Genomic DNA, 26062 nt, shown 5'->3' on the forward strand with positions numbered 1-26062 from the left:
GAAGTTGTCATTAGCCACAATTGCCCAGGTATAGATCCTCTTGTCTCACATCTGACTTTTGTAAACCCTACCATAAATACTGAGCTCTGAGAACAAGCCTCAGTTACACATGCTCTGTGTACAGTTCAAAGGTGTTTGGGAAAGTGAGTCTTCAATGGTGTCTCCAAGAAGCTTTCTGGAAGAGTAAGACTAAACTACACCTTGGTCACCCAGAGGCACCTTCTCAGCCCACTTTACAACAATATCAGGCTCCTGAGCCTTCTGATATCTAACATGGTTTTGATCCATTGCCTTGACTTCCTAGAGGACACTTCCTTTTCTTTATGGACATAAATAGTGCTCAGATGTCAATGTCAGGTGCATAGAAATACGTCTGACATTAGAAGATAAAAGCAACATTATTCCTATACCGCATTCTTTAATAAATGCTTCTTCCATTGTTCTCCCATGTTTCCACAAAAATAGACTATGTCTCTTGGCTTTTTAGAAAAAAAATCCTTCGGTTAAAGCTTGAAAGCAGCTAGCTAACTAGCCTCAATAAACTCTGAAAACAGAATTAGAATGGTATAAAAATAAATAATTTGGGGCAATTACAAGCCAATCTAGCTATGAACAGTTTTTTTCTTTCCTGCTTCATACATAATGTAACCAAACAATGAACCAATTTCCACATTTTTTTCTAATGTTAGGCACATTGTTGTTTGAACGTCTCGGTATCTGCAAATTTAAACTCTAAGGGCACTAATTATCCTATATGAGGAGGGGTTATTGTCATTAATGTTAGTGGGAGTTAGGGCCCACATACTGGGAGAGAGATTTACTCCTTTACAAAACCTGCTTTATTCAGGTGCATTTGCTTCAAAGCCCTTTATTCACCATGTAGCCTACGTTCAATGCAGAGAAGTTCATTATACCAGTTACATTCATGATGATACCAGATGTTCAAATTGAATACTCATGAGAATTATTTTCAGGCTTCTTATTCACACAAAACTTGCTGGCAAACAATTAGTAAATGGAAAGATGCTGCCAAATGAGAAAAAAAAAAGAAAGAAAAAAGAAAGAAAAAAGAACAGTTGCACCATCATTTAACTGCAATTTTATCCATCCCATCTAGTACAGACAGATGTAACATTTGAGAAACCAAAGCATTTCTCTGAAGAGAGATTTTCTCAGTTTACAAAACTTCTCCCTGCTTAGCAGACTTCAGCAATAGCACTTTCCTAGGTTTACTACACAAGGCTCACCAGTAATTTATGAAGGCTTATTATTTCTTGTGTAATGAAGCATAACTCTTTGCAAATAGCAAAGAAGGTGTAGGGAAAGGAAGGGAAGATTACAGTCCAGCTGGGCCTAATAACAAAAGGTAGCATGCAAATGCTGGCTCTGCAGTGGACTAAGAATGCCCCAGAGAGCTGAGCTGCCAGCTCCTGCGGTGTTATGATGAGTCTCATGATATCTGACATTTTATTTAAAGCCCCAGAGAGATCATTAACTGAAAATCCCTGCTTTAAGTTTCTGGACTAGTGGCTTCCAGACTTTCCAGACTGTGGATCAGTACTGGCTCTCTGCATTTCACCATGCTCTCACAGACACTGACTTTTAATTAAAAACACTAACAAGGCAATTTAATGTCACTGTTTTAGCCAGTCCTAGGAATAAGATGTGGATTACTTACTGCAGTCTTACAAGTGATCATTGGCTCAGGAGCTCAGTTTGGGATCATTGATCTAGACCTGATGGCTGCAGAAAACCCGCTTCAACAGCGAACCAACTTTCTCTAACAGGCTCAAAAGACAGAAGGCAAATCTTCCACTTTAAGCCAGTTTTTCTATCCCTCTCTTCATACCTTCCACTCTTTTTCCTCTGTACTTGTTCTGTTCCGTTCATTTCCTCATTCAGCTCCAAATGCATGAAGTCCATCACTTTCTTCCTTTGTAATTCCCACTTCCCTGACTTTCCCAGATGTTTATCTCTTCCATCACTCATACTTATTTTGCACTACGTTCTCCAGTCCCCTTTTACCCAGTTCTGTCCCAGGCAAATTGCAGCATTAAGTGTTTTGGACTTTTTCTACAAAGATGTCACATCATATTACTGAAACACATATTTAGAATTTGGAAGAGACCACCTTGTTACAATAATATCAAAGCCTGTCACATTTTAGGTCTATTTTACTTGACAACATCTCTTCGGAGAACAGGAATCCACACAGCTCGTAAATGATATTTTGACAGTGCTAGCTAATCTGCCCCATTGAGACTAGTTTCTCCAGGTCATCCCTTTAAAGCAAAGGACCCTCGTTTCCTCTCCTTTTTGGGTTGCATTTCTTCTACCACCACCCATGGTATGTACCAAGCCTGATTGATTTGGTTTATGCATAAGGGAGAGAGGAGAGGGAAGAGTTGCCTCTGCACAGACAGCTGCGATGGATGGACTGTTAGTTGGGTTAGTTGTTGTGTTGCCTTTCCTGCTTGGTTCTCCTCTTGAACGAGAGGTGCAGGAAGCAAGCCATCATAAAAAATAAATGTAGGGGTATGGCTTTGATCAAAAATAGTAGCCGTTCTCAGACATTTTCAAAATTCTGTAAAAATCACTCTCACTGCTTCTTAGAGTATTTGGTTTGTGATGAGATGATTTTTTCAGATACTTATGCTTTATGTTTACTAATAGCTGCTGCCTTAGTTAAATACAATTAATCAAGTACTGAATATCTTTCAGAGAGTCTGCTTTTTTCCCCTAATTGAGAAACAGAACTGTTGCAACACTTTTACAGAGACTGTGGTTTAAAGAAGCAAGCAAAGAAGTGACTTTTCATCTAATTGACATTAAAAAAAAATGACTGTATTCCTCTAATACTAAAAAATGATCAGAGGAGATTTAAGTCTCAAGGGAGAAGGAGTATAATCACTCAAGTAAGAAAAGCACTGGTTTCTGGGGAGATGTTAAGTGGCATTGATGACCCTCTCCCACATCTGTAGTGGAAAAACACTAGATTTATTAATGGTGCTTTGCAACTGAGGGTACAGACATTTGAACTCTGCAAAGCACAAGAGGTGTTGATGAATGCTCAGTGTTTCACATATGTTATGTTAACCTTATGTATATTGCACAAATGGATTGTATATATGTGTGTATACGTGGTACATAAATTATTTAGGATATTGAAACATTCTATATAGGTAAACCTCTGTATAGGTGGGTTACTGATGGTTACTTCTTAGGAGTCCAAGTAATTCCTATATTTTTATTCAAACTTAAACAATAAACATTGGCATTTGCAAGATGCATGGCCGCACTGCTATTGTTGGCATTTGAATTAGGAATTGCACTCAGGCCCAGCACCACTGTGACAACTTGAAAAGAATAATCTGTAGGACTTGAAAATGTGAAGAAACTGTCATTGCTACTTGGAAACAAGCTTGACAGTGTGCACGTGAATCCTTCAGTTTGTCACATTCCTTAGAGAAGGAAGGGCTGATCTGAATGTTCGAAGTGACTGTGGTGTTTTGCATTGTTCTGATCTATAATAGGGAAATTTTTCTCATAAATGTAAAGTGCTTTCTATAAATGTGAGGATAAACCACCTTTGTACAAAATTCTGTTGCACCTTAAATTGTAGGAGAGCATTTATCCAGCTGTCTCTCTGACCTTGTACTGGATTGGAGAGCTGAGCTAATTTTTCTTTTAAAATTTTATATAAGACTGAAATATTTGCAGTTACTTTGGCCTTAGATAACAATGGATCTTAAATATGGGAATATATTTTTACCCCTTTAGAAAGCATAAGTGAGTGGTCACATGAAGCTTGCAATTTCTTGACTCTCACATTCAGAGACAGCATTTCTTGAACCATGTATCCCCTCTGTGAATGGAAGGATCACTGTAAGACCTACATTTGCAAGCCCAAACCTCCTTTCTCCCCTCCATCCTGCCTTCAGCATACTTAGTATCTGCAAATAGAAGACACTGTGTTTCTCTGCAGTTTAACATGCTTAGTAAGTATTTTCTCAGATACTAAAAAATAAAATGTGTTGCAAACTTGCAGATGACAGGGTTCTATGGAGCTTAGTGGTATTTCCAGTCCTTTCAGAAACAGACAATTTATTGAAATTTGAAAAAAGCGTGTAACTTTGAAGACATAACTGTGAAATATTCCTTGCACCAGACTTTCTGGGTAAGCCACTGCTTAGGACTTTGTGTCTGTGGGTGTTGAGCAGAAGGTGAGTGCAAACACCCTGAGCAGCAGGCAATAGCTTGTGGGATCAGGGTCTGACAGCAGAGGCATCTCAAAATATATCAACAAAACATGATGAGACAGATGACTATCTGATAATAAAACAACTTGGAGAGAGGTACTGCTTTTTACTGTGTTTTTCCTTGACTGTTAAAAGTGCTCACTTGTCTCCAGAGCTCAGACAAATTTAAGAGGGATGACAGTCTGTATCTGACACATGACAAAGAAGCAACAAAGACACTGGTGTTGTGGACTAGCAACCACCCAAATCTCTTCAGATAGACCCCTGGTTGACATGTGAGGTGGGCACTTGGCAGTTGTAGAAGCAGCTCAGAAATCACTGGATACAAGACCTGTAAAGACATGCTTGGCACAGTTCTTGCGCTTGATGCAACTTGCTGTGCATCAAATATGGGGAGGGCTGAATAAATTAAAAAAAGGATTGCAAACTGTTTGCCCATAGAAAGGCAAAAAACCACAGCAATTTTAATTTCTAATTAAAAACACCAACAAAACAAACCACCTTTCTTTTAACACAGAAGAAACAAATTTTCCTCCTTTGGAGTTCTATATGCTCATGTTCAAAGAGTCACATGCTGGAATTAGTGGAGAAGTGTAATAAAATGGTATGGTTTTGGTATGGTATCCAGTTCTTCAGTTGGTCATTTCATATTCAAGAATGCTTTTTTTGTTTTCTCTTCCCTCTGCCATTAATCTAAACCCACATAAGACTGAAAGAAGATCACTCACCTCCAAGCAGTATTGAATCCGCTTGGCTTTCATCTTTGTGAACTAAATCCTTCAATATATTAGTCACAAAAATGCTATGCTATGGATATCTGTCATTAGTAAGAAATGTGAAGTAGTCTTAATCCAAAGCCAAAGAGCAGGACACCATGAAACGCCTCTGAATCTAAGATTCATTCACCAAAGTGAATGAACATCATAAACTAGTAGCAGTTTTGGGAACTGCTATCGCCATCCAGCTTCAAACATGAGCTCTGCTGGGTGGGTTTTTAACTCCCGGCATTCAGTCACACCACAGACTGCCAGTCAGCTGGATGCACAAGGACTGAGAAGCTGCATGCTTTGAAAAGGAAACCTTGAATGCTTTGGAAACTTCAACCAGCCTTGCATCTCTCATGACATAAGGAGGCTCCCCAAATCTGTAATTATGAGTCTAAAAGCTTGTACTGACATTGGAAAAGACTCTGCTTTCTGATCATTACCTCCTCTGACATCTTAGCAATGGCTGAAGTTTCCTGGTTTTAAGGGTGGATAAGAAGGTACCTAAATCTCTACCTCAGGCAATATCTGCAGGCTTCTCCAATGTGCTGGGGTGAAAAAGGTTTCTAAAACCAATAGGGCATGAAACGCGTCATAATTAAGAAAGCCTAAAACCAAGAGCTTAGTTTAAACAATAATAGAAATGATCTTTCATAGGAGGTCAGAAAGAGGGTTTAGGCTGAAGCTCCTCTTGAAGGAATCTGTTCTTTATGCTTTGTTCAGAATCAATCGTCTTCAGTGTTATAAATAGGGCTCATTCTCCTAAAGGCTAAATATGAGAGTAAGAGCACAAAAGCTTTATAGTGGAGAAGGCACTATAAGGAAGGTCACTTTATAGAAAGCATGAAGTGTAATTTGGAGAAGAATGCTAATACCAGCTATATCAGATTGAGAGGAAGCTGAAAACAGCATATGTTCTAATATTGTCTTTTATTGATTTTGCTGCCAACATCCCACTTCAACAATGTTACAGGTGCACTTCAGGATTCTTAATGGAGGGGGATGGAGAAAATCAATATACAGAGCTTGCTTCTGCTCCCATTGAAGTCAATATGAGCTTCATTATTAACTGCAATGAGCACAGGACGGAGTTCAGACTGTTTTGTCGCTTTGTGTTTATTTTTTCTTCCCCTTTTTATTTAACTTCCTAAGGGGCAATGTGTACTGCTATTTTATGTTTTAGAAAAGTCCCATTTAAATAGAGCAGGTCTATGCATTCAGAAATGATGCCCTGCTTTATGAAACCTAATGAAAAATTATAGCCTGTATCCTGAACTGGGAAAGTTATAATAAAAGATATAGGATTTGAAATACATTCTAATAACAAAATCATTTCTTTCTCAAAAATATTTTCATTCAGGTATAAAGAAAATAAAACCAGTTTAGATTTCACTGACTTCTAAAATATTACTTTCAGCGTGCATTGTTTGCTCTATCACAAAAAAAAGATGCATTCAAACTTCTTTTCACTACTATTTTAGTACTATTTACAGAAAATGAAATATGCCAAAATTATTTCAAAAAATTATAAGCACAATCTTCATTCCAACAACATGCTGTTAATTTTGTTCAAACATGAATGCAAAACATATTTTACCATGCTGTCAAAATGAGATACTAAGAATGTCAATAAAATGACACTAAAATAAATGTAAATTTAGATTGCTGTCACAAGTGGCTGCTTGGTTTTGTGAAGATGTTAGGTTGCTATAGCATTTTCCATAGCAACTTTGCATCTTATTACATAAATAATCCCTCGGTGTCCTTAAAGCTTACTAAAAACAGGATTAAATCTATTCTCGTATGTAATGAAGCTGCAGAAAACCTTATCAGTATGAAATAACCAGAAAACATGATAAAAAGTAATCTAGATAATAGTATTTCTGGCAGTCGAAAAGCATCAAAGCGCAACAGACTTGTTTTGTAGCAAACGGGACATCCTCCTAAAACCCATATTAGGAAAATGCCTTTGAAGTGTCTGTTTCCTCCAAAGATTGAAAGTTAGGTTAACTCCTTCAGCGCTGTGTCCACAAGACACGGCACAGACCTTCATTCTGAAACTGAGGAACCGGCCCAGTATCTGGGACAGGACAAGGCTGTCTTTATTCCCTAGGGAAGACAGGCTTGGCAGCTACCTTCACCCCTCATTCATCAAGGCATTTCTGCTAAATTCAGCTGCACAAAAAGCATTATTAGAGCCAAAGGGACTTAAAAGCAGGGCCATAAAATTAGGCCCCTGCCTACCTGCTTCCTGAATTTCAGCCTATATTTGTAAGAGCTGTGGGAAAAATGGAATGCATTTGAAGGCACAAAATTGGAGTCTGCCTGATGATAACAGCTCTGAACTGGTGTGCTGTGAAAGACACTAGAGCAGACTTTTCCCGGCGTAGAGGGAGTAATCATCTTGTGCTGCTTTCTAGTGATCATCCCTGATGGTCCCTGGGAGCAAAACTGATTGTCTGCTGTGTCCAGAGCATTTCCATTCAAAGGGAAGTTACTGCACTCGGAGACCTCAAAAGGGTTGCTCAGCTGTCTTCTCTAGCCAGAGAGGGGTCATGTCAGTACAATGAAAATTCAGAGATTCAGGTTTAAATATGTTCTCTTCTTCTAGGTTGCTTATAAAACCTGGTCAGTAGATTTTGTTAGCAGTGTTTAATTTCATCCACCTTTATATGTTTGTATACCGCAGGGCTGATTATGACACCCGCTGCTGATGGCTTTGAAATGGTATTGATTTATTTGAGGAAAAAAGCAAAGCTAGCCCATTAATTTTTAAAGTAAATATATCTTTGTTATTTTTTACATTATCTTTAGGAACAAGTGTTTAGAAGGAAAATAGGCAAATTATGGGCTTGTAAAATACCAGTATCACTTTCACAAAATCTGATGCCAAAAAGCTATGGAATGGAGTTAATGACAGGAAAATAAATCAGACTTTAGTTAAAATCTCCCATAAAACCTAAAAGATTAGATTTACAAGAAAGGAAAGGAGAAATCCCTGACCCTGGGATCAGTAGGAAGAAGAACATCTGACATGAGATCTGCCGTGACACTGGGCCAGTTGGAAGAAAAGGAAAAGCAAAGCTCAGCTCCACACAGCTAGGAGTCAGCAATTTCTATTCAAAGTTGTAACAAGCTATATAAAGCTTTCCTACCAGTTTAATCCAGCCATAAAACACAGTTTCCATTCCACGTGTGTATCTCTGCATTCACACAAGCCTTAGAGAAAGCAAAAAGAGGATTGAATTGCAGAGAAAAGATGAATAAGCATCACACAGATCGCTTTGGTGTTGTTTCACGCTTTCCTTGAAGACTTGCCAGGCTTGCAACTTTCAAGGTAGATTTAGGAACAATATCACAAAGCCTGTTTTATGCTGTGTGCACCAGGGTGCGATTTTCAAATGCTGACTTTCACAAGGACTTACACTCTTCTAGGGGACAGACTGTCCACTCTTCAGCCTGTCTCCTATGGCAAGTGACGGAGCTGATGCTGCAAACAGGACAGACCAGTTCAGGAGAGCATTTAAGATCCAGGCTACTGTTCAATACAGAAAGAGCTTCAATGTTTAAGTTTGGCTCCTACTTTAGGTATGTCTGAAAATCCTGCCATAGAGGATGTCTTTTCTGACTTGGAAAGCAGTGCCAGTCTTATGTGTTCAAACTGGGCTTGCATTACATACCTTGCAATTTATTATTTGCATGCAGTCCCTGAGATGTCATTCAGTTACTTCACCACAGGTAATACAATGGTGATGAAATGCTCCAGGGGACCAATGGATGGGCTATTGCAAATCTGTTGAGCTGAAGACAGCCCTATACCAAGGTGGTTATCATTCACATGGACAGAACAGACAGTGGCTGAATGAAAGGAAGCATCGTGGCCTCCATTTGGTAGTACGGAACTGAGACAGCACAAATCCATTGATCAGACCAAGCCGGGGGTATGTAGCAGAGCTGGGATTTGGTCAAGACTCTCGGATCCCAGTTAAAAGCCTTAATCACACGACCATCCTTCCCGTCTCCCTCTGCAAGCACTGTGCATTTCTCTCTTTTCCGCAGTGCCAGCTGCAGTCTCTCACTGAAGTCGGAGTTGCTGGAATTAATGGCACATCGTTGAGAACTGCAAGAGGAAGAGATTAACCCACCTCCCCTTAAAGTAAAATTACAGGTGCCTTCTAGGCATAAACCAAACTTCAGCTCTTTTCTACAACACGCAGCTTCACTTCACTAATTCTTAAAATTACTTTGGAGGCTTTTACATGTGGATCCTTACTCCCAGTGCCAGCAGGTGGGAGACAAAGCATCCATAAATCCTGATCATTCTGAAGATTTTCATATAACCTCTAGACTCCAGCGCTGAATCTCTTTTATTTTTCCCCTTGAGCTAATGCTTCAGTAGCTGCACCTTGACTTTCAAATGTATTAACTGAGTTGCCAATCATCATTATTATTTTTTTCTTAGCAATCTCCCAGCTTTACATCAGCAATCCTCTTGTCCCTTTCAAATGCTGAAATCCACATTGCAGAAAAATCACTGTTCAGAGGTTGAATTTTGAAAAAAAAAAAAGAAAAAATCATTTTAAAGGAATAACTGATCCTACAGGTGGGACTTGCTCAGTCTCAGGTCAACCCTTTGCCACCTTTCCCCATAATGCAAATGACCTTTCATCCGTGAAACCAGGAAGATTTCCTATAAACTAGGCATGTATGTTAGTTCAGCCAACTTACTGAATTCCCTGGGGGGTTCTTTGCGGGGCCCTTCCAGGTGTTTGAGATGCTTTCCATAGAAGAAGCAGGTAACGATGCCTTCCTTTTCCTTGAAGATTCAGCTTGCACACGATAAAGTAGGGTACTAACTAAGCCTGAGGAGAGTGACCTGTAAAACAACTGTAGGAGCAGAAGGTCTTTGTGCAAGAGGCAGTGTCCCAGCCCTGCAACGTGGACTAGAGGGTAGAAGACAGGTTCAGGAGACTGGAGGTCCCAATTCTTAGCTCTGCCACTGAATCACTGATATCAGTAAAGCAATTTCGTAATAAACAACTAAGAGAAGAGCAATGGGCAGATGAAAGGAGAGGATTTAAGTCTCGAATGGAGGGATGCACTTTCCAACAAGTCCCTCTGGAGCTGTTCTGCATCGTTGCAAGTAACAAACCCAAATCTTCCCCAAAAAATGGCTATTATAATAGTAGATTTCTAATATGGACCACGACCTGATCTCTTGCATGGCTTAATATCTTGCATGACTTGAGGAAAAAATTCAAACCATTCTTAGTAATAGCTTTTTCATCGTCCGCCCCAAACCCCCAGAACTTATTGTGTACAAGGGACTCAGCTCACTGTAACGCTCCTCTGAAATCCAAAGTTCCAGCAATTCTGGTTAAGTGTGCAGGCACTGAAGACATTTTGCACAACCTCAGAGCTTAAATGTGTTGCACTGTGTTTTCAAATGTTGGGGCTGGAATCCACCCTCTTTTTTTTCAGGGTGATGGATAGGTTTCTCTTCAGATGTCCTGGAGAAGTTTTTGTTCTAAGCAGTCCAGCTGTGAAGAAATGTGACACATTCAGCACCATACTACCTAGATGCTCACAGAGTAAGTCAAAAGGGCTTGACTACTAGAAGAAATTACACTGGAAGTCTCCTGAAACTACATTTTACCAAGACAGGATGAGGTCTTATAAACCACCCTAAATTGTTGAATTATTTAAGCCTTCTTGTACTAGGAGTGATTTGACTAGGTGAGCCAGTTAGAAAAGACCTGACACAGGAGTTGAAGCCTGGGGGAATCTCTGTCACCTTTTGTAGCTTTGGGGATGGTAACTTCCCAGGAGTCTTGTTCTCATTGTTGAGTAGTGCAGGCTGAAAAATAATGTCCTCAAGAAAATAATCGGGATGGCAGGATAGGCAGTCCAGAACTCTGGAACTATCCAAACCAATTTATCACATATCGTTGCTTCGACCACTTTTGGATTTAGACTCCTAAGCCTTATGTGTGCACGCTGTCCTTGAATTGAAGAGGCACAATATCTCCTTTGTGTTTTTCAAGCCTTGCCCTTCCCATGGTAAAGCATTTAGACAAACATCTTAAGAAAAAGGGTTAAAAATAAAGTGTCAATGTCTTGATACTATGCAGAATTGTTTCTTTGTGATAAAATATTCTTTAAAAGACATTCTATGTAGAGCAGAGGTTACTGTGAATACCAATATCCACTCCAGTGAGACAAAGAGATGGTTCTGGAATGACATACTCAAAAAGAAAGAAAAAAAAAGAGAAGGCAGCTAACACAAATAGTAATTTCAAAAAAATACTAAAAGAAGGAAGAATCACTTCTCTGTGCAGAAAAATGAAAAAATGAATGTCCTCCTCTCACTTTCTTTTCATTTACCAATGTTTTATATCCAATAACTTTTTTGGTTTAAGTCCAAGTTCCCTCCATTGTCAATGACAGAAGAATCAAATCCCCTTGCTTTAGCTGAGAGTGTAATGTTGGAAGAAGAAAGCTGTAAAATTAATTTTAGAACTGGACGACTCTATGCATGCAGCAGGCAGGATCAACTCCACTAAGATCAAGAGGATGATGAATGGTACAATGGACAGTGATGGACGAATGCTCATGTGGATTCATATTACTAAATTTTGATGTAGTATGTGGCACAGCATTGAGCTTGCTACTGTTATTGCTGAGACGACTCAAGTGCTCACATTCTAACAATACAAACTAAAGTTGTTTGGGATGGAACATTGTAGAAATCTCAGATATCAAAACATTTGATAGCAATGACCATTTTAATAGAAGAAAACCAAAGCTGCCTTCCCAGTTGTGATGTTCGTAATCAGAGGCAAAAAGAATGACCAGCGTAGCTTAGCCCTAAACATGAATATATTAAACCCAGCTGAATTGATAGGTATGACAGTTCAAAACATCATTACTCTTCTCCTGGAGTGCAGGCTGTGGGTATTTCTGGCTCTTCCTTCCTGTTGTTAATTCCAATGACTTCCCTCCGTAACACTGGACACACAGTCAAGGTAAAATGATTAGACATTTATAGAAATCTCTGATTGCTAGCAGTGCTCTGTCTGCGGAGACCCACTGTCTCAGCTCCAAAAATTTGCTAATGGCATCTAGAAAATTTAAACCCTCACCATTAGCCAAGCAAGAATTAAGACTGTGCTTTACAGGTTTTATTGTTTTGTTTTTCTTCCAAGAAAAACATTAAATCACCCCTCAAGAGAGATGCTGTAATAAAAATTTCTTTGCTAGAGTGACACTCCTTCCTTCAGTCTTTAATTTTGGAGTCATTCGATCTCACACAGCATCTTGTTGCAGGAGGAGACAAAGAGCTTTTTTCTGCGTAAGCTTGAATCCACGCTTTTGCGTGTCCATTTAATGGACGAAATTCTTTCCTTTCTTTATGTGGTGCCTGCATGAAAGGCTTAGATAAAAATTACCCTTATGATCAGACTCTCAGTTTCTTTCCATCTTGCTCCCTCCTTCTTTACCTCCCTTAAAGCTCACTGCTGGCTGGCAGTTTCCAGTCATGCTTTGGCTTCAGCTTCTGTAAACTTTCTTTCTGGAGTGTCTGAACAGGCAAACCCTTGTTAGCTACTCACAACTTTATCAGTCACTGTCAAAATATCAACTATATCACCCATCCCGATCATGTTACCAGTCAGTAATTCAGGCAGCTTCTGAGCCACCTCTTGGAGTGTCCGCCCTGGAGAGCAAAGTATTTGTAGAAGGCTGAAAAAGTTGCTTTTCTTTCCACATATTACAAGTACCCTTGTTCTTTCTTTCCTGATATCCACCTAATGAAAGTCAAATGAATGCAGTGCACAGTACCGTATTGTGACATATGCACCCTTAAAAGTTAATTCCACAGAACGCACAGTTAAAATAGGATAGCATATTTGTTAGGGTACCTATAGATCATAGCAGGTGACAGATACCTCCTAGAGACAGCTTGCATCATTCAAATAACTAATTTATGAGGGTGTAAAATAAGATACTGCCTTATATAATCAGCTATTAATACGTCACTTCTCATACGTAAGTTTTTGTTTGCTTTTAAAAAAACCAGTAGTTTAATACACTTGACATTATAGAGGGATTTGGATTTACCTGAATCATCTACTCTCAGCTTTTTACTGGGATTGTCACCACTGTCATCATCAGACATTTCCATCTCCTCTTCCCGGCGGATTCCCATGAGCTGTTCACTGTGAGCATTTCGGAGCTCCTAAAATCCAAAATGACCTTTTGTCAGTATTAACTTCCATGAAGTCATGATGTATTATTTAGTATCTGTTTTATATACTGCTCTGTTTCTATTTATACACCATTTATCATTGTAATCATATTTATTTGTATGTGAATATTTATAACAACAGTAGCACAGGAAATTCTTCCTGTGAAAGAACAGAGTTTGTCGAAGGTAACAATCAGGGAAAACAAGAGAAAAAGTGAGTCTCCATGTCAAGTGATCTTTAGTTCTGCTAAACATAGGAGAATGCTTCAACAGCAAGGATAATGCTTAAAATTGTATATAAAGCAAACTGATCAAGAGACTGTCAGTCTGCTTAAGGTGCAGAGAATTCTTGCTTCTCTCTGCCACTTGGGGTAAGATTCATCCAGCCAAGTGTAGGTGTCTCCAGTAAAACTAGTTCCTACGCAGGCACCTTTTGCAGAAATGCAAAGAAACAGGCACTTTAAGGTGATTCACATCCACAAAGTAACTCACCAAACAAAGTCATATTAACTACACCCTAAGAGTGCCTCATTCTCTCTGCTGATGGTAAAGGGAGCCAAGAGCAGCCAGTGCAGAGGGAGTGCTCTATATTGTAGGTCCCTAATGCTGGGCAAAAGAATCTCGCCCTCTGTGTCTATGCCCAGATCACCTCACATATAAAAAACTCAGCCCGGTAACGCTGTCCTGAAATTCTCTGGATCTTGATCCAAAACGAGTGCCAGCATGGACAGGGCGGTCTCTGGGCGACCGCCGCAAGGGCAGGCAGGCAGGGAGCCCGTGCACATGTCACTCGGTAAATGATGGGCAGGCACGCGGGCTTTGTGGGAGTCTAGACGGTCTTTGTTCTGGGTAGAAAAGCTGGCGCGGGTGTAGTGACTGGCTTTTTAATGGCAGAGCCGAGAAGATTGAGAGGACTCTATTTTGTCCTAATAATCCTGTCAGGTGTAACATGGGGATGCTGCACCGTGATTAGTGTCGGCCCTTTCAGTCCGCAGACAGCTAATTTTTCTGCCAACAAAAAGCCTAATTCCCAAAGAGGTGGTTTGAAATCTTTGAAACAAGGAAGAGTCGCACAGAAGGAGGAGACGGCATTGAGGAGCCCGACCGCTGCTCTGTGCAATTAACAATAAGCTGTCAGAGAGGGACTGGGCAAAAAAAGAGAAGGCGTTTCCCTTGAGCTGTACCCTTGGTTCATCGGCAGATCTCAAATATTGTGATAAATGTATATGTGCCCATTAATCCCAGCAAAAGCAAGGAGGCTAATTAGTGGGCGTTTTACATAAGAATAATTCCAAATGAAAAAAGTAAGTGATTAAAAAGGTAAATTGTCAACCAGTGTCTCACGCAATCAGAGGCACCTCTGAAAGAAATTAGCATGCTATTAATTCCTTATTGGAAAAGGCCACCTGCACTTCTTCTTGGGGAAGTATACTGCATACACGAGCAGACATCAGCTTACATTTTCTCCCTCTTTAGGGGATAAATGTCCTTGATGCATCAATGTCGACATTAGCAACAAAGCCAATAATCTTCCATGGAGAATGTGTATGTGCATGAGTATTTGCTTTGGGTTTGGGCTCCCAGCAAAGCTTTCTTAAATTCAGAGAAAAAAAAAAGGAGGGGAAGTGGTCAGGTAATTAAACAAATTAGCAGATAATTCCATAGTTAGGAAATATGATTTGAATCAAAGACGCCATTTTGTACATTTCCATCATATTTCACATCTGAAAAATCGGCATTTCTAAAATATACTGGTTCTTATCAAAGATTTAGAAGGCAGCAGATGAATAACATGCCACATCCCTTTGCAGAAAGTTAGTTTAAGAAGGGACAGTCTTTGTGCAACTGAAATAAGCTATTAGCAAATCATATTTTCATACTTCTGTAAAAGATAAGACAAACATCAATCCCCAACTTCCCAACTTTCAACTGAACAAAGGCTTTATCTACTACTTATATGAAATATTTGTGAATAAAATGAAAAATATAGTTTATACCAATAAATTATGCTAACATTCTATTTTAAGTGTCCCATTATTGTGAAGCCATTTGGTATTCACCATAATAGCACTGATAATAAAGAATTCATTTGGTATTCATGTGGATGTTACATTTAGTGCCATTGGTATTCAACTATAATTTAGCATTAGTTAATGGGCACTTAAAATGTTATCCAAATGATTTATATCACAGCACTTTAGTGTTTTTCAAGCTAAGTGTACAATGCTTATTTTACAAGTGTACTACAAAATAATTAAATAAGTGCGCCTTACCTTCTAAAGTTTTTATTCTGAGACAGAGAAAAATCATTTAGAGGACTGTGATACTAACAATAAACATACTGTACTACATGAAGGTAAAACAAGTGTATGTAAATTGCTCATATAAAAAAAAAAAGAAGAAAGAAAACAAAGAAGACAGCGGTACTTACTTTTTAAAATACAGGCTCATAGCGTATATACTGAATTAAAAACGAAAGCTGGATGACCATAACACAGGATGAGGTCTAGTGCTTCCTTTGCTGCCACTCGCAGCAAGGGGAGTTAAAATCCCATTTCCTCTGCTCAAGCTTATGACAGTCACACATGCATGGCCCCACATTGCTAACTCTCTGTGGTAGTGTGATTACATTTATACTGGTTTCTTTGCAAGCATAATACTTAGAATCAATACAAGTGATGTATGTACTTTTTCAAAGATAAACATAAAACAAACGGGAAGGAGTATGTAATAATTCTGGACTTAAATGCTTAAGTCATTACTTAGGAAAGAAATTGTTTATTTTATTTTCAGGCAAAGTCATCTTGTAATGACCATATAATGGCACAATGAGAAAAAAAAATCTGTGCTACAGAATACTTCTTTTTAAAACAGATCACGATGACTCCTAAGATCTTTTTCAGAAATAATTCTTAATTCTATCCTTAGTTGAAAATATTGTCCCTAATTTCAATACTTCAGTTCATTATTTTTAGCTAGTAAACATAATCCTCCAACGACTTCCCAAATTTTGCATGAAAAATAAAAACACATTGCTCTCTGTCTTAGTGTTATTTAATGACTATTAACATAATGAGAGCAATGGGAGCAATTCATACTGTAGATGAGACTGTATAATGGCCATTTGATTAAGAGCTAAAATGGTAGCCGTAAATATTGCTGCATACACTATGTCCAGCTACAATCACACTCGTTCTGTGTCAATCCAGCTGTGAGATGATGGATAGAAAGTAATAATAAAATCACCAACCTCAGAATGCTTTCGCCAAATGTCTATGTTCTTTCGCTGGGCTTTCGAGAAATGGTCCCAAGCTTTTTGTCTGGTAGAAGCGTTGAAAACGGCGACAATCTGCTCAACTTTGGTGAACAAGGAAGTCAAACAAGACAAGCAATTTATGTTGTGATCACTATAGAGAAGCAAAGCAAAGACACTAGGAGTCTATGGATGATGTCATTACTGAAACAACATCATCAATATCCGTCCAATGATGTGTCTTTTGTACTTACATTTTATCAATGTTGGAGATGTCTCCCTTCAAGTCTGTCTCCATAACTTTAGTCTACACAAGTTATAACTATGTACCAAAACACACGCATGCAGCTGCCTCCCCGTGATGTCCGTCATAACTCTGCAACCACGTGCCTTTGCATGGGTGGCTATAGGTGTGTGACTACAGAAATGACACTCCAGACATAAGCCTGAGGCACGTCCCCCTGCAGCAGCTGCGTACAGATGAGCAGGCTGTAGAAATGGAAGCGTGAAAGACAAGCAGGCTCTGCTTTGAAGGGTGGCTATCTGATAGCGGGAATTTGCCAGCAGATGGGAAGGGCTAAACTATACATTAATGATACATTCTGTAGCTGCAGCTTCTGCTTCTCTGTTGTTTAATATAAACAAGCTCACCTGTGGTAGATTATTCTGTCCTGTGTCCATGGCCTATGTATGTTTATGCATGTGAACAATCGCATTTTTGTGCATATAAGATGAAGAAGAGATGTGAAATGGGCTTCCCTTGTCGAACTCTGATGAAATTGTTCTGAAGCTAGACATCCATATTTAGGACAATTATCTACGACAATTAAGTTTTTAGCTACTTGCTCATCCTAAATCCAAAGCTTATCTCTCAACACTCTTTCTCTTCACATCAGTTACAAGCAATATTGTCCTTCCACAACAGTGACCTGCCTAGAAATGATTTGACCAGGATGTAAGTTGCTTTAATCCCAGCACAGCTAACTGCAAAATTACCAAGAAATCCAAATTTTCTGCAAATGACCTGGGCTGTACTCTTGAGTGAGCAGCAGTGCTGACCTATGAACTCAACCTGGAAAATGCTTCAAGTCTTTGACAAGGTGCTTGGCTATTTATCTCTTTAGATTCCTGGGCTGAAATGATGTCCACCGATTTGTAAAGATGCAGCTTGCAGCACCTCCCACCCACCTCTTTCATTGAAAAATGGTGGCAGGGGTGCTGTAATTCCCTCTGATCTGGTCTCTCATTGAGTTGATCCATGGCTGCTCTCCTCCACTCAAGTCTGAGTGAAGGATCTTATTATGCATAACAACCTTTCTTTCCCAAAGTAGTGAGCTCACCTAGTAAGTCAGTCATTTATCCTTCATGTCTAGATCTGAACGTTAACCCTACTTGCTTGAATAGGGGCACATTTCTTCTCCTTTTTACCACTATTGCAGGCTGCTTTCAGATTCGGGGAGACTACAACACTCTGAACCACATATGGAAATTTTTCTTTGCAATCATTAGCACTGGCTAATTAACTTGTAAAGCCATAGAAATAAATGTTGTCTTTTTAAATTAATACTTACACTTAGTTTATACTAAAGAAGATGCCTCAAAACTACTGGGATGATCCAATGTATTTGTGATCTGTTCAAGTTTTAAAAGCAGACATAATAATTTCAGCCTATTAGAACTTTCTTGGAGTGAAGGGTGGATGTATCCCTTGTGTATATTTATTCAATTAATTTGAAAAGAATGAAAATTCTAAAGTACTGTATTATTATGTGTACAGAAACTGAGGCTAGAATTTAATTACTATCATTGTGTTGATGACCCAGGTGCTCAGAAAATCTTGCTTAATTAACAATCTGTTTTTAGTTTGTAAGTGGAAATTCAAGTGGAAAAGTTTCACAAAGATATAAGGAAGAGCTGGTTTGCCATTTTCCACTAATAGGTATTAATAAGATCATCTGAATTTTGTAAAACATTTGAACTTTAAAGTGTTTAATTTCTACTCTGTGAACAGGTGCTGAGATTTATCAATAGCCATTATCTGATAATTTCAGAAACTCTCCTCAATGGAAACACAAGCTAGGAAGATGTCAAAGAGTTTTTCTTGTAGTAGACAAAGTGAGCAGAAAAAGGATCTCCTTCACTTACCTAATTTTCAGATAGTAAAAAACCTAAAAGAAGTAGGGTACTATGAGTACTAGATGCTAAAAATCAAGGCATTTAAAGAAACTTTATGCAATAAACAGCTAGGGATAATAAAAGAAGGAAAATGTAGGGGAGAGCATAAATTAGTACATATCAAAGACCAACATCCTAGTACTCTGTATTCAAAGTGTCAGTGTACACATAGCAATTTCAATGTACACAGCAATCTAGGCTATGAAGTGGTACAAACACCCACAGGTAATATCCAACATAAAAGGCCTCGAAGCATTTCATTAGAGCTAAAGAGCAGCCAAGGTCATGGTTTGACAGTAAAGTGGCTTCGCATCTTTTTGTGCTGCATCAAAATCCTTCATTCATGTCTTAGGAGATGACAATCCAACATAAACCCATTCTGCCAGTTCACATTTGTTTGTAGGTTAATGTAGGTTGCATCAGGATTGATTTGTTCTCCCACAGACAACCTGGAAGTCTAAAGCTGGCATAACTCCTGTGCTCTGGTTAATTACTAGAGAAGAGGTAATGTGCCCAACCCTGATCAGGATGAAATTTGTATGGGTGATCTAGTCACACACAACCCACTAAGATGGCAGATTCATCCCTAAGGGGAAGCTAAGAGAGTTTACATTAGCTGAAAACTCTCCAGTTAACTCACTTTTCCTCCATGTCTGGGTAAAATTTGGCCAAAGAGATTTTAGGCTGATATCTGCAGAAGCTGAGTGAAACAGTTGCTCCTGGTCTTGCTGCTCACCATGGTTTTCAGAGCATTTCCTGACCTCCAGAAAGAAATTACCAAAATGAAATAACAGGTCATTCCTATCTCTCTAAAGCACCTTGAACTCTAGGATGCACTGTACTGTCAACTGTGACTGGTAAGTAGAATTATTAAGTAACATGAAATATTCATTTTCAAACATCTGTTGGTAAGTTCTATGCTGTATCAAATTTTCATTGACCATATGCAAAGCTGTTTCCTTACTAAATTAGGGTTTAAAAACCCACATTGTTCTGGAAGGGTCCATACCATGTTGTTGTTTTTTCTATCAATATAACTTACAGGGTGTAAATAATTGCATCTTTCCTAATGACTTATTCTGCTGCTTGTAATTATGCAGCATGCTTCAGATAAAGGATTATTATCTTATTGTTTTTTCTGCTGAGTTATAAATAACTAAAAAGACCCAACAACTACACCTAGAGTGATATGTAAGTGTCAATGTCTAACAAATGCAGTGTAACAATAGTGCACTTTATTAGAGGTGCCTGTTCATACCAAGCATATGAAATAAAAGTTTAAACCTCAATTTCTGTTGCTATAAAACAGGCTACCAGAATAGTGTGTTGTTATAAAGTATAAATGTAAAAACAACCAGAAAAACTAGAAACAACAACAAAAATCCCTTAAATGATGCCTGGAGAAGTTGCATACAAGACTGGATTAAAGGGAAAGCTAGAATCATCTCCAGGAGAAGAGAATATTTGACATAGGATATTCGAAAATGATATAGAGAAGAACAGAAATAAATGAGAACCAAAGCATAGTCTCATCTGTAGATTAAGAGGTAGAACATTTTTACACTCCATTACATTTATCAAGCAGGCTATTTTAAATACATCGTTGAGTGAAGGCTGAAATTTCTCCTTGGGTTCAGGAGACAAATAAGTACTCAATTTTTCCTTTGCTTATTACATTACCAGCTACTGTGCATACATGATTATTTTTAATTTCTTGTATGTAAAAATAAAGAATACCGGCAACGAAATGTTTTATAATGCCTTATGATAAAAGAGACAAAATAAAAAACCTGAAACACAAAGTGTTAAAATAAAAACAAAACTCTTATCTGGCAGATAAAATAATCAGATTTCATGTAGAATTCCACTCCTAATTCCACCAGTTAGGGATACAGGATGAAAGGGGCTTTGCACTAAATTACTGTAAGTGCAAGAGTAGAATATATGGCAATTTAGCTCAGAAAAATTCTGTAAGAGAACGACAGTTGACACGCAGGGTAAAAGAAAAATTCCACCCATAAAATTACAGCGTAAAGGAAACTGTTACAGTCACTGTATAACATGCTTTTCAAATATAGATTTGCAGCACAGGGAGGATATAGAGTTGGCGTGGTTTAGGTCAGAAGCCTTGCTGCTGAATTCTGAGTAAGCTGGAATCTGCCAATCGATTTGGCTCCAAGCCCAGCAAACCAAGGAATTACAGCAGTTAAGGCTACATGCTGCGAGCGAATGAATTAAGAGTCTCCAGGTTCATTTTGAATAGGAAAGATAATATTTCTGGCAACAATACTGAAAGTCATTTGGTAACTTACTGAATAGATCTTAGCATTAAGAAGTACTGGGGCCTCCAACATAAGATGGTCATGGACCTGTTAAAGCGAGTCCAGAGGAGGACCATGAAGATGATCAGAGGGCTGGAGCACCTCTCCTATGAAGACAGGTTGAAAGAGTTGGGGTTGTTCAGGCTGGAGAAGGGAAGGCTCCAGGGAGACCTTCCAGTATCTAAACATGACCTACAGGAAAGCTGGAGAGGGACTTTTTACAAGGGCATGTAGTGATAGGACAAGGGGTAATGGCTTTAAACTGAAAGAGGGTAGATTTAGATTAGATATAAGGAAGAAATTCTTCACTGCGAGAGTGGAGAGGCACTGGAACAGGCTGTGGACTGTTGCAGATGCTCCATCCCTGGGAACGTTCAAGGCCAGGTTGGATGGGGCTTTGAGCAACCTGGTCTAGTGGACAGTGTCCTCCCTGATGGCATGGAGCATTGGAAATAGATGATCTTTAAGGTCCCTTCCAACCCAAACCAGTCTCTGATTCTGTGATTCTATGATAAAGTCCAAGGCTAAAATTGCACCTAGAAACATGACGTGTGATGTCAATAAAAGAAACAGTAGAGAGATCACAAAGAAAGAAACATTTTTTTAATTAATCTAGGTGAAACTCTCAGTCTTTTGGTCATGATACTGTTTACTTTGAGAAAAGAATTTGCCTCTCACACATTTACAGCTGGAAACGTGAAGGCCCTCTCTGTTACCCAACTCACACGTCACAGAGGGAAAAACACATGTGCCTGCCATTGACTGGCAGAAGCAGAAAACATAGATGTTGGAAATATCACCCTGGAGAAGGCTGCAGATAATACAAGGGATAGGGCCTAAAGTAAGACATACCGCTGGTCATCAGCTGGATACCTAAACAAATGCCATTATAGATTTCTATAATGAAGACATTGATTTTGACAGCTATGCAAAATCACTCATCTGCCACAATAAATGGTAGCTATGGTTTGTTTTTGCTTTCTTTCTGCTTTAAAAACAAAACAAAACAAAAAATCCCATAAAAAGTCAATGGGCATCAAAAAGAGGGTGAATCCCAGCTGTAACTCCATCAGAGAAGAGCAGGTTACTGTTGGGTCTGCTTGTTGTCTCGGTGGCTGTAGGTTACTTAAGACATAGTCTGGTCTTACGATATAGTGTGATAAAGGAGAAAACCATAGGGTTTATCTATCGTATACCCAAATTCCACCTTTTTGGACAGACCAAGAGAACGGTGCCTGCATTGATTTAGCTCCCAAATTGTTTTGCTGTGTTGCAAGTCAGCTTGCAAGGCTGCCATCCCTCAATTTGCCCTACTGCCAACCACTACATCTGTAACAGCAATCAAAATGAGCCAGGGACTATTCTCGTTCCTTGAAACCAACTGGCGCAACATGCTGAGTGTCCTTGCAGCAGCAACCTTTCTCTCTTCCCAGAAACATGCTTTTGGAGAAACTACTTGGCTTGCACCAAACCCTGAACTGTACCCGCATTGCGTGGGAAAATGCTAGCTGGCTGAGAGCAACAACATTCTTATGGCTGAACAGTATGGACAGACCTGCCCTAGCTCAGTTTAGTTTAATCCTATAGACAGAGTCAGTGGGATCACCTTTTACTGGCAGCCTCATCTTTTCTGCTCTTGTCCTGATGCAGGGTCTTGGTGTTGCAGAGAGCCATTACAAGTCTTACCAGAAGAAGAAGGATGTTTTCCTCTTCCGTCTACCCCGTTTCACTTACTTGAATACTAGAAAGACTAAGAAACTAAGTGTCCTCTCTCTAAATTACATGATATTATTTCTACATTTCCCTTTGATCTGGCCTACAATGTTTGAGACCAAAATAAGATTTGTCTGGGTTGATGGTTGATTCTACTTCCTCTTCCATCTGACTTCAGACTGGTCCTAGTCAACGTGGTTGCATGGATTACTAAGGGGCTGAGTGAATGTCAGTGGTCTATATCTGAGTGATACAGGAAGAAATATTTTTTCATAATACAATAAGCAGATTCCTCCACACAGATGAAGGAAAAAATAAAAACACCTATACCACATCACAAATTATAATCCCTGATCTTGTAAAAACATCAAACTTCAGTGTCAGCAGCTGTTGTTTTCCTTTCTTCTTTCAGCTAAGCTGTCCAGCAAGAAAGAGTGTGAAAGAGGCTTTATGGGAATACTGAAAACACCCCATTTTCAGGATTTATACTGAAACTTGCACAGTAACTTCTCTGAGGTATGTATATCAACAATTAATACTTCTGGAAATGGAAGAATACTCCATGTTAAACTTTGAAGTAAAAAAAACACAGTTTCATCAAAGAGGGCCCAGTTTGGTCTGCAAGATATTTATAGAAAATCTACCTACAAAATAAGCTTCGAAAATCTTTTAGGTTGTGAAATGTGGTTTACTTAGCAACAAAGAAACTGACAGCTTGATGTAACAGCAAGTGCTGGCCATGTGATAAATCACTTGGAGTCAACCAGACACTTCACCTCCATGTCATTTCTCAACAAACAAGAACCTGACATCAGGCCAGCACACCACAGTAGGGTAGCTACAAATGTACGGTATCCGCTCTTTTAATACTGTCATCTTATATTATAGAAAAGACTTCATGGATCTTATGTCGACTTCCAGAAACAAACTTAAAAAATCCCCCCACACACTCCCCTCCACACTAATTCAAAGAAAGATTGAATGCTACTTTCTTCATCAGCTTGACAAGATTATAAACCATCCTCAATGCACTGCATTTAATTATCTGTTCTCTTTGTTATTTATGGTTAGGCGGACCTCTTTTTCAGTTCTCAGATTTAAAAAAAGCAAAAGCAGGAACAACTATTTTTGTAAGCCCGTCCAAAAAAAGAACCCCAAGGGAACTCTGAGATGAAGGAATGTCATAAATGTGACTGAACTCCGGTTCAGGTCGCATTAAGGGAAGGGACTCTTTCTAAGCAACAATTGTCCAGGCATCTTGCAGATTAGAATGTTCCTAGGAGACCAAGCGGGCTATATTTGTTTTGGGCATGATATGGTTTCTTTTGCCGAAGAAAAATAATAGAGAGACAAATGAGGAGGCTTTAAAAGCTGAAGTCTCTTCTGGTAATCAAACAAAAAAATCATCTCACACTTCTTATGAGGGAACATTTACTTCTCCATTTGTTGCCTGCCTTACACTGCCCTGCTTGCCAAGACTCGTTCCCTTCTTTCTTTGTTTACTGCCTCCAGTCTTATCTTAATTCGGTATTTTTGTTTTCTCTTTCTGTGTGTGTCCATCTCTTTCCCTCCCACATACTCTATCCCTTTCCAAAATTCTTCTCCTGCCCCCATAACATCTTTATCATCATCACAAACTATACCATTTGGGACGAATCCAGTAATTTGACACGAAGCAGGAATAGTGCCTACTGAACGGAGTATTTTAACCAGTCATAGTTGCATAGGGTTATTCATTTTCGTATTTACATGTTTTTTTCATTCACTTATAAGCAGCCTGAACAGTTTTAGACGTGCAGGCAACATGATATATGTCCTCAGCCAATGCAGAATACCTTTTGCGTGAAACCTCCATCTTTCCTTCTTTGCTCCAATGCCTTACCCTCATTCTTTATTGTTCATTTCCATACAACATTTAGAGTTCATTTCTGTGAAGCATCAGGCCCTTATCTCCATCTCTACTCATCAAGGCAGCTCAAAGCCAAGCACAGATTTCCATGTGATTCAAGCACATGATTCTTTGCTTTGACCCTTGTTTCATCATCTAGGAGATCCTTCAGGATCCCTCAGGATCCAGGCAAGCGGCATGAGTTGTCAAAATGGGGCCTTAGACTGAAATCTCTTGGGAGGCAGTGCTTTTATTCAATGACCTACATTAAAAAAAAGACGACTTAAAAATAACGGTAGAAGAGCTTCTGTTGAAATTCTGGCCACGCTTAAATCGATACCAAGATTCGTATTGACTTTAGGTGGAGTGAAGGGTACAGACAATGGAAGGAATGAAGAAATTCAAAGAAAATGAAACACAAAGGAATGAGCTGACTGAAACACTACAGGCTGCGACCACAAAGGGTTGTACTGCCAGAAGGTGGGGAGGAATTATAAGAATGCAAGGTAAAATAGAAATGGAGACTTTCATCTCTATTCTCTGCCACTGCTGCAGCATCCTGGATAGAAAAGCTTTTGAGAATACGTGCACACGAGATGGAAAATGGAAGGACGAGTGAAAAAGAATAGAGATACCCAGCTGAGCTTTACTGGACAAATTATCAGTACAGAAGTAAGCAAAGAGTACACTGACTAAATGAGCTAATCAAAAGGGACTGAATGGATTGTGAAGATTATTTTCTATTTAATTTTTTTTCTTTTCTTTTCTTTTTTTTTCAGAAATACATCAAGGTAGAATGTAATAGTGGCAACTAATGACATGAATGATTAATGTTTTTATTTGTATTACAGTGGCATTCTATGACACCAACTGAGATCTGGGCTGCACTGTAAAAACACATTATATGACTCAATCTGTTTCACAAAGGGTTTAATGATGACCTAAAAATTACACACAAAGTAAGCTCATATTTTTGAATTAGTCACTGGCAAATGAAAGAAAGAATGTGAGACTGGACAATTAAGGAGCAGGAAAATCCTTTTAAAAGTTGTTATTAATGCAGAGCAATGGAAAGAATAATCAGAAAGCATGAATATATATAAAAAGTCTGACTGCTAAGAGAATTTTAACCAGCATGCTTTCAATATCTGTGGTGAAACTGGCTTCATTTTTAGTACTAAGAGAATATACTGAAAAGTGGAAGGCTTATTGGGAAAAAGGACTGCAGTACAGAATTTAAAGCAATTCAGATAAGATGATAATTTTAGTAATCACCATCATATCAACGTAAATTCTACCTTCTCTAAAGTAAGAGAGAAACTTTTGAAGTGAACCTGAAGTGAGAAGAACAAAACTGATCCAAATCCACTTCTGAAGAAAGCTCCAAAAGTATTTTTAACTTTTTTTCTTACTTCTTCTTTTTTATTAAAATTCAGATTCTATC

The 26062-nt window shown here is 38.8% G+C and overlaps 1 protein-coding gene across 2 annotated transcripts in view; it reads right to left on the reverse strand.

Moving 5' to 3' along the window:
• The window catches only part of ENOX1 (ecto-NOX disulfide-thiol exchanger 1), a 365314-nt gene that overhangs the window by 50842 nt on the left and 288410 nt on the right, over positions 1 to 26062 (reverse strand). For both annotated transcript variants that reach the window (XM_065637556.1, XM_065637549.1), the window contains exons 10-11: positions 16519 to 16625; positions 13142 to 13259 (exon numbers count right to left, since the gene is read on the reverse strand). In XM_065637556.1, the coding sequence (XP_065493628.1) occupies positions 13142 to 13259; positions 16519 to 16625 (225 nt within the window). The remainder of the gene's footprint in view (positions 1 to 13141; positions 13260 to 16518; positions 16626 to 26062) is intronic.

Source organism: Caloenas nicobarica, chromosome 1 (assembly GCF_036013445.1).
Source record: "Caloenas nicobarica isolate bCalNic1 chromosome 1, bCalNic1.hap1, whole genome shotgun sequence".
NCBI lineage: Eukaryota > Metazoa > Chordata > Aves > Columbiformes > Columbidae > Caloenas > Caloenas nicobarica.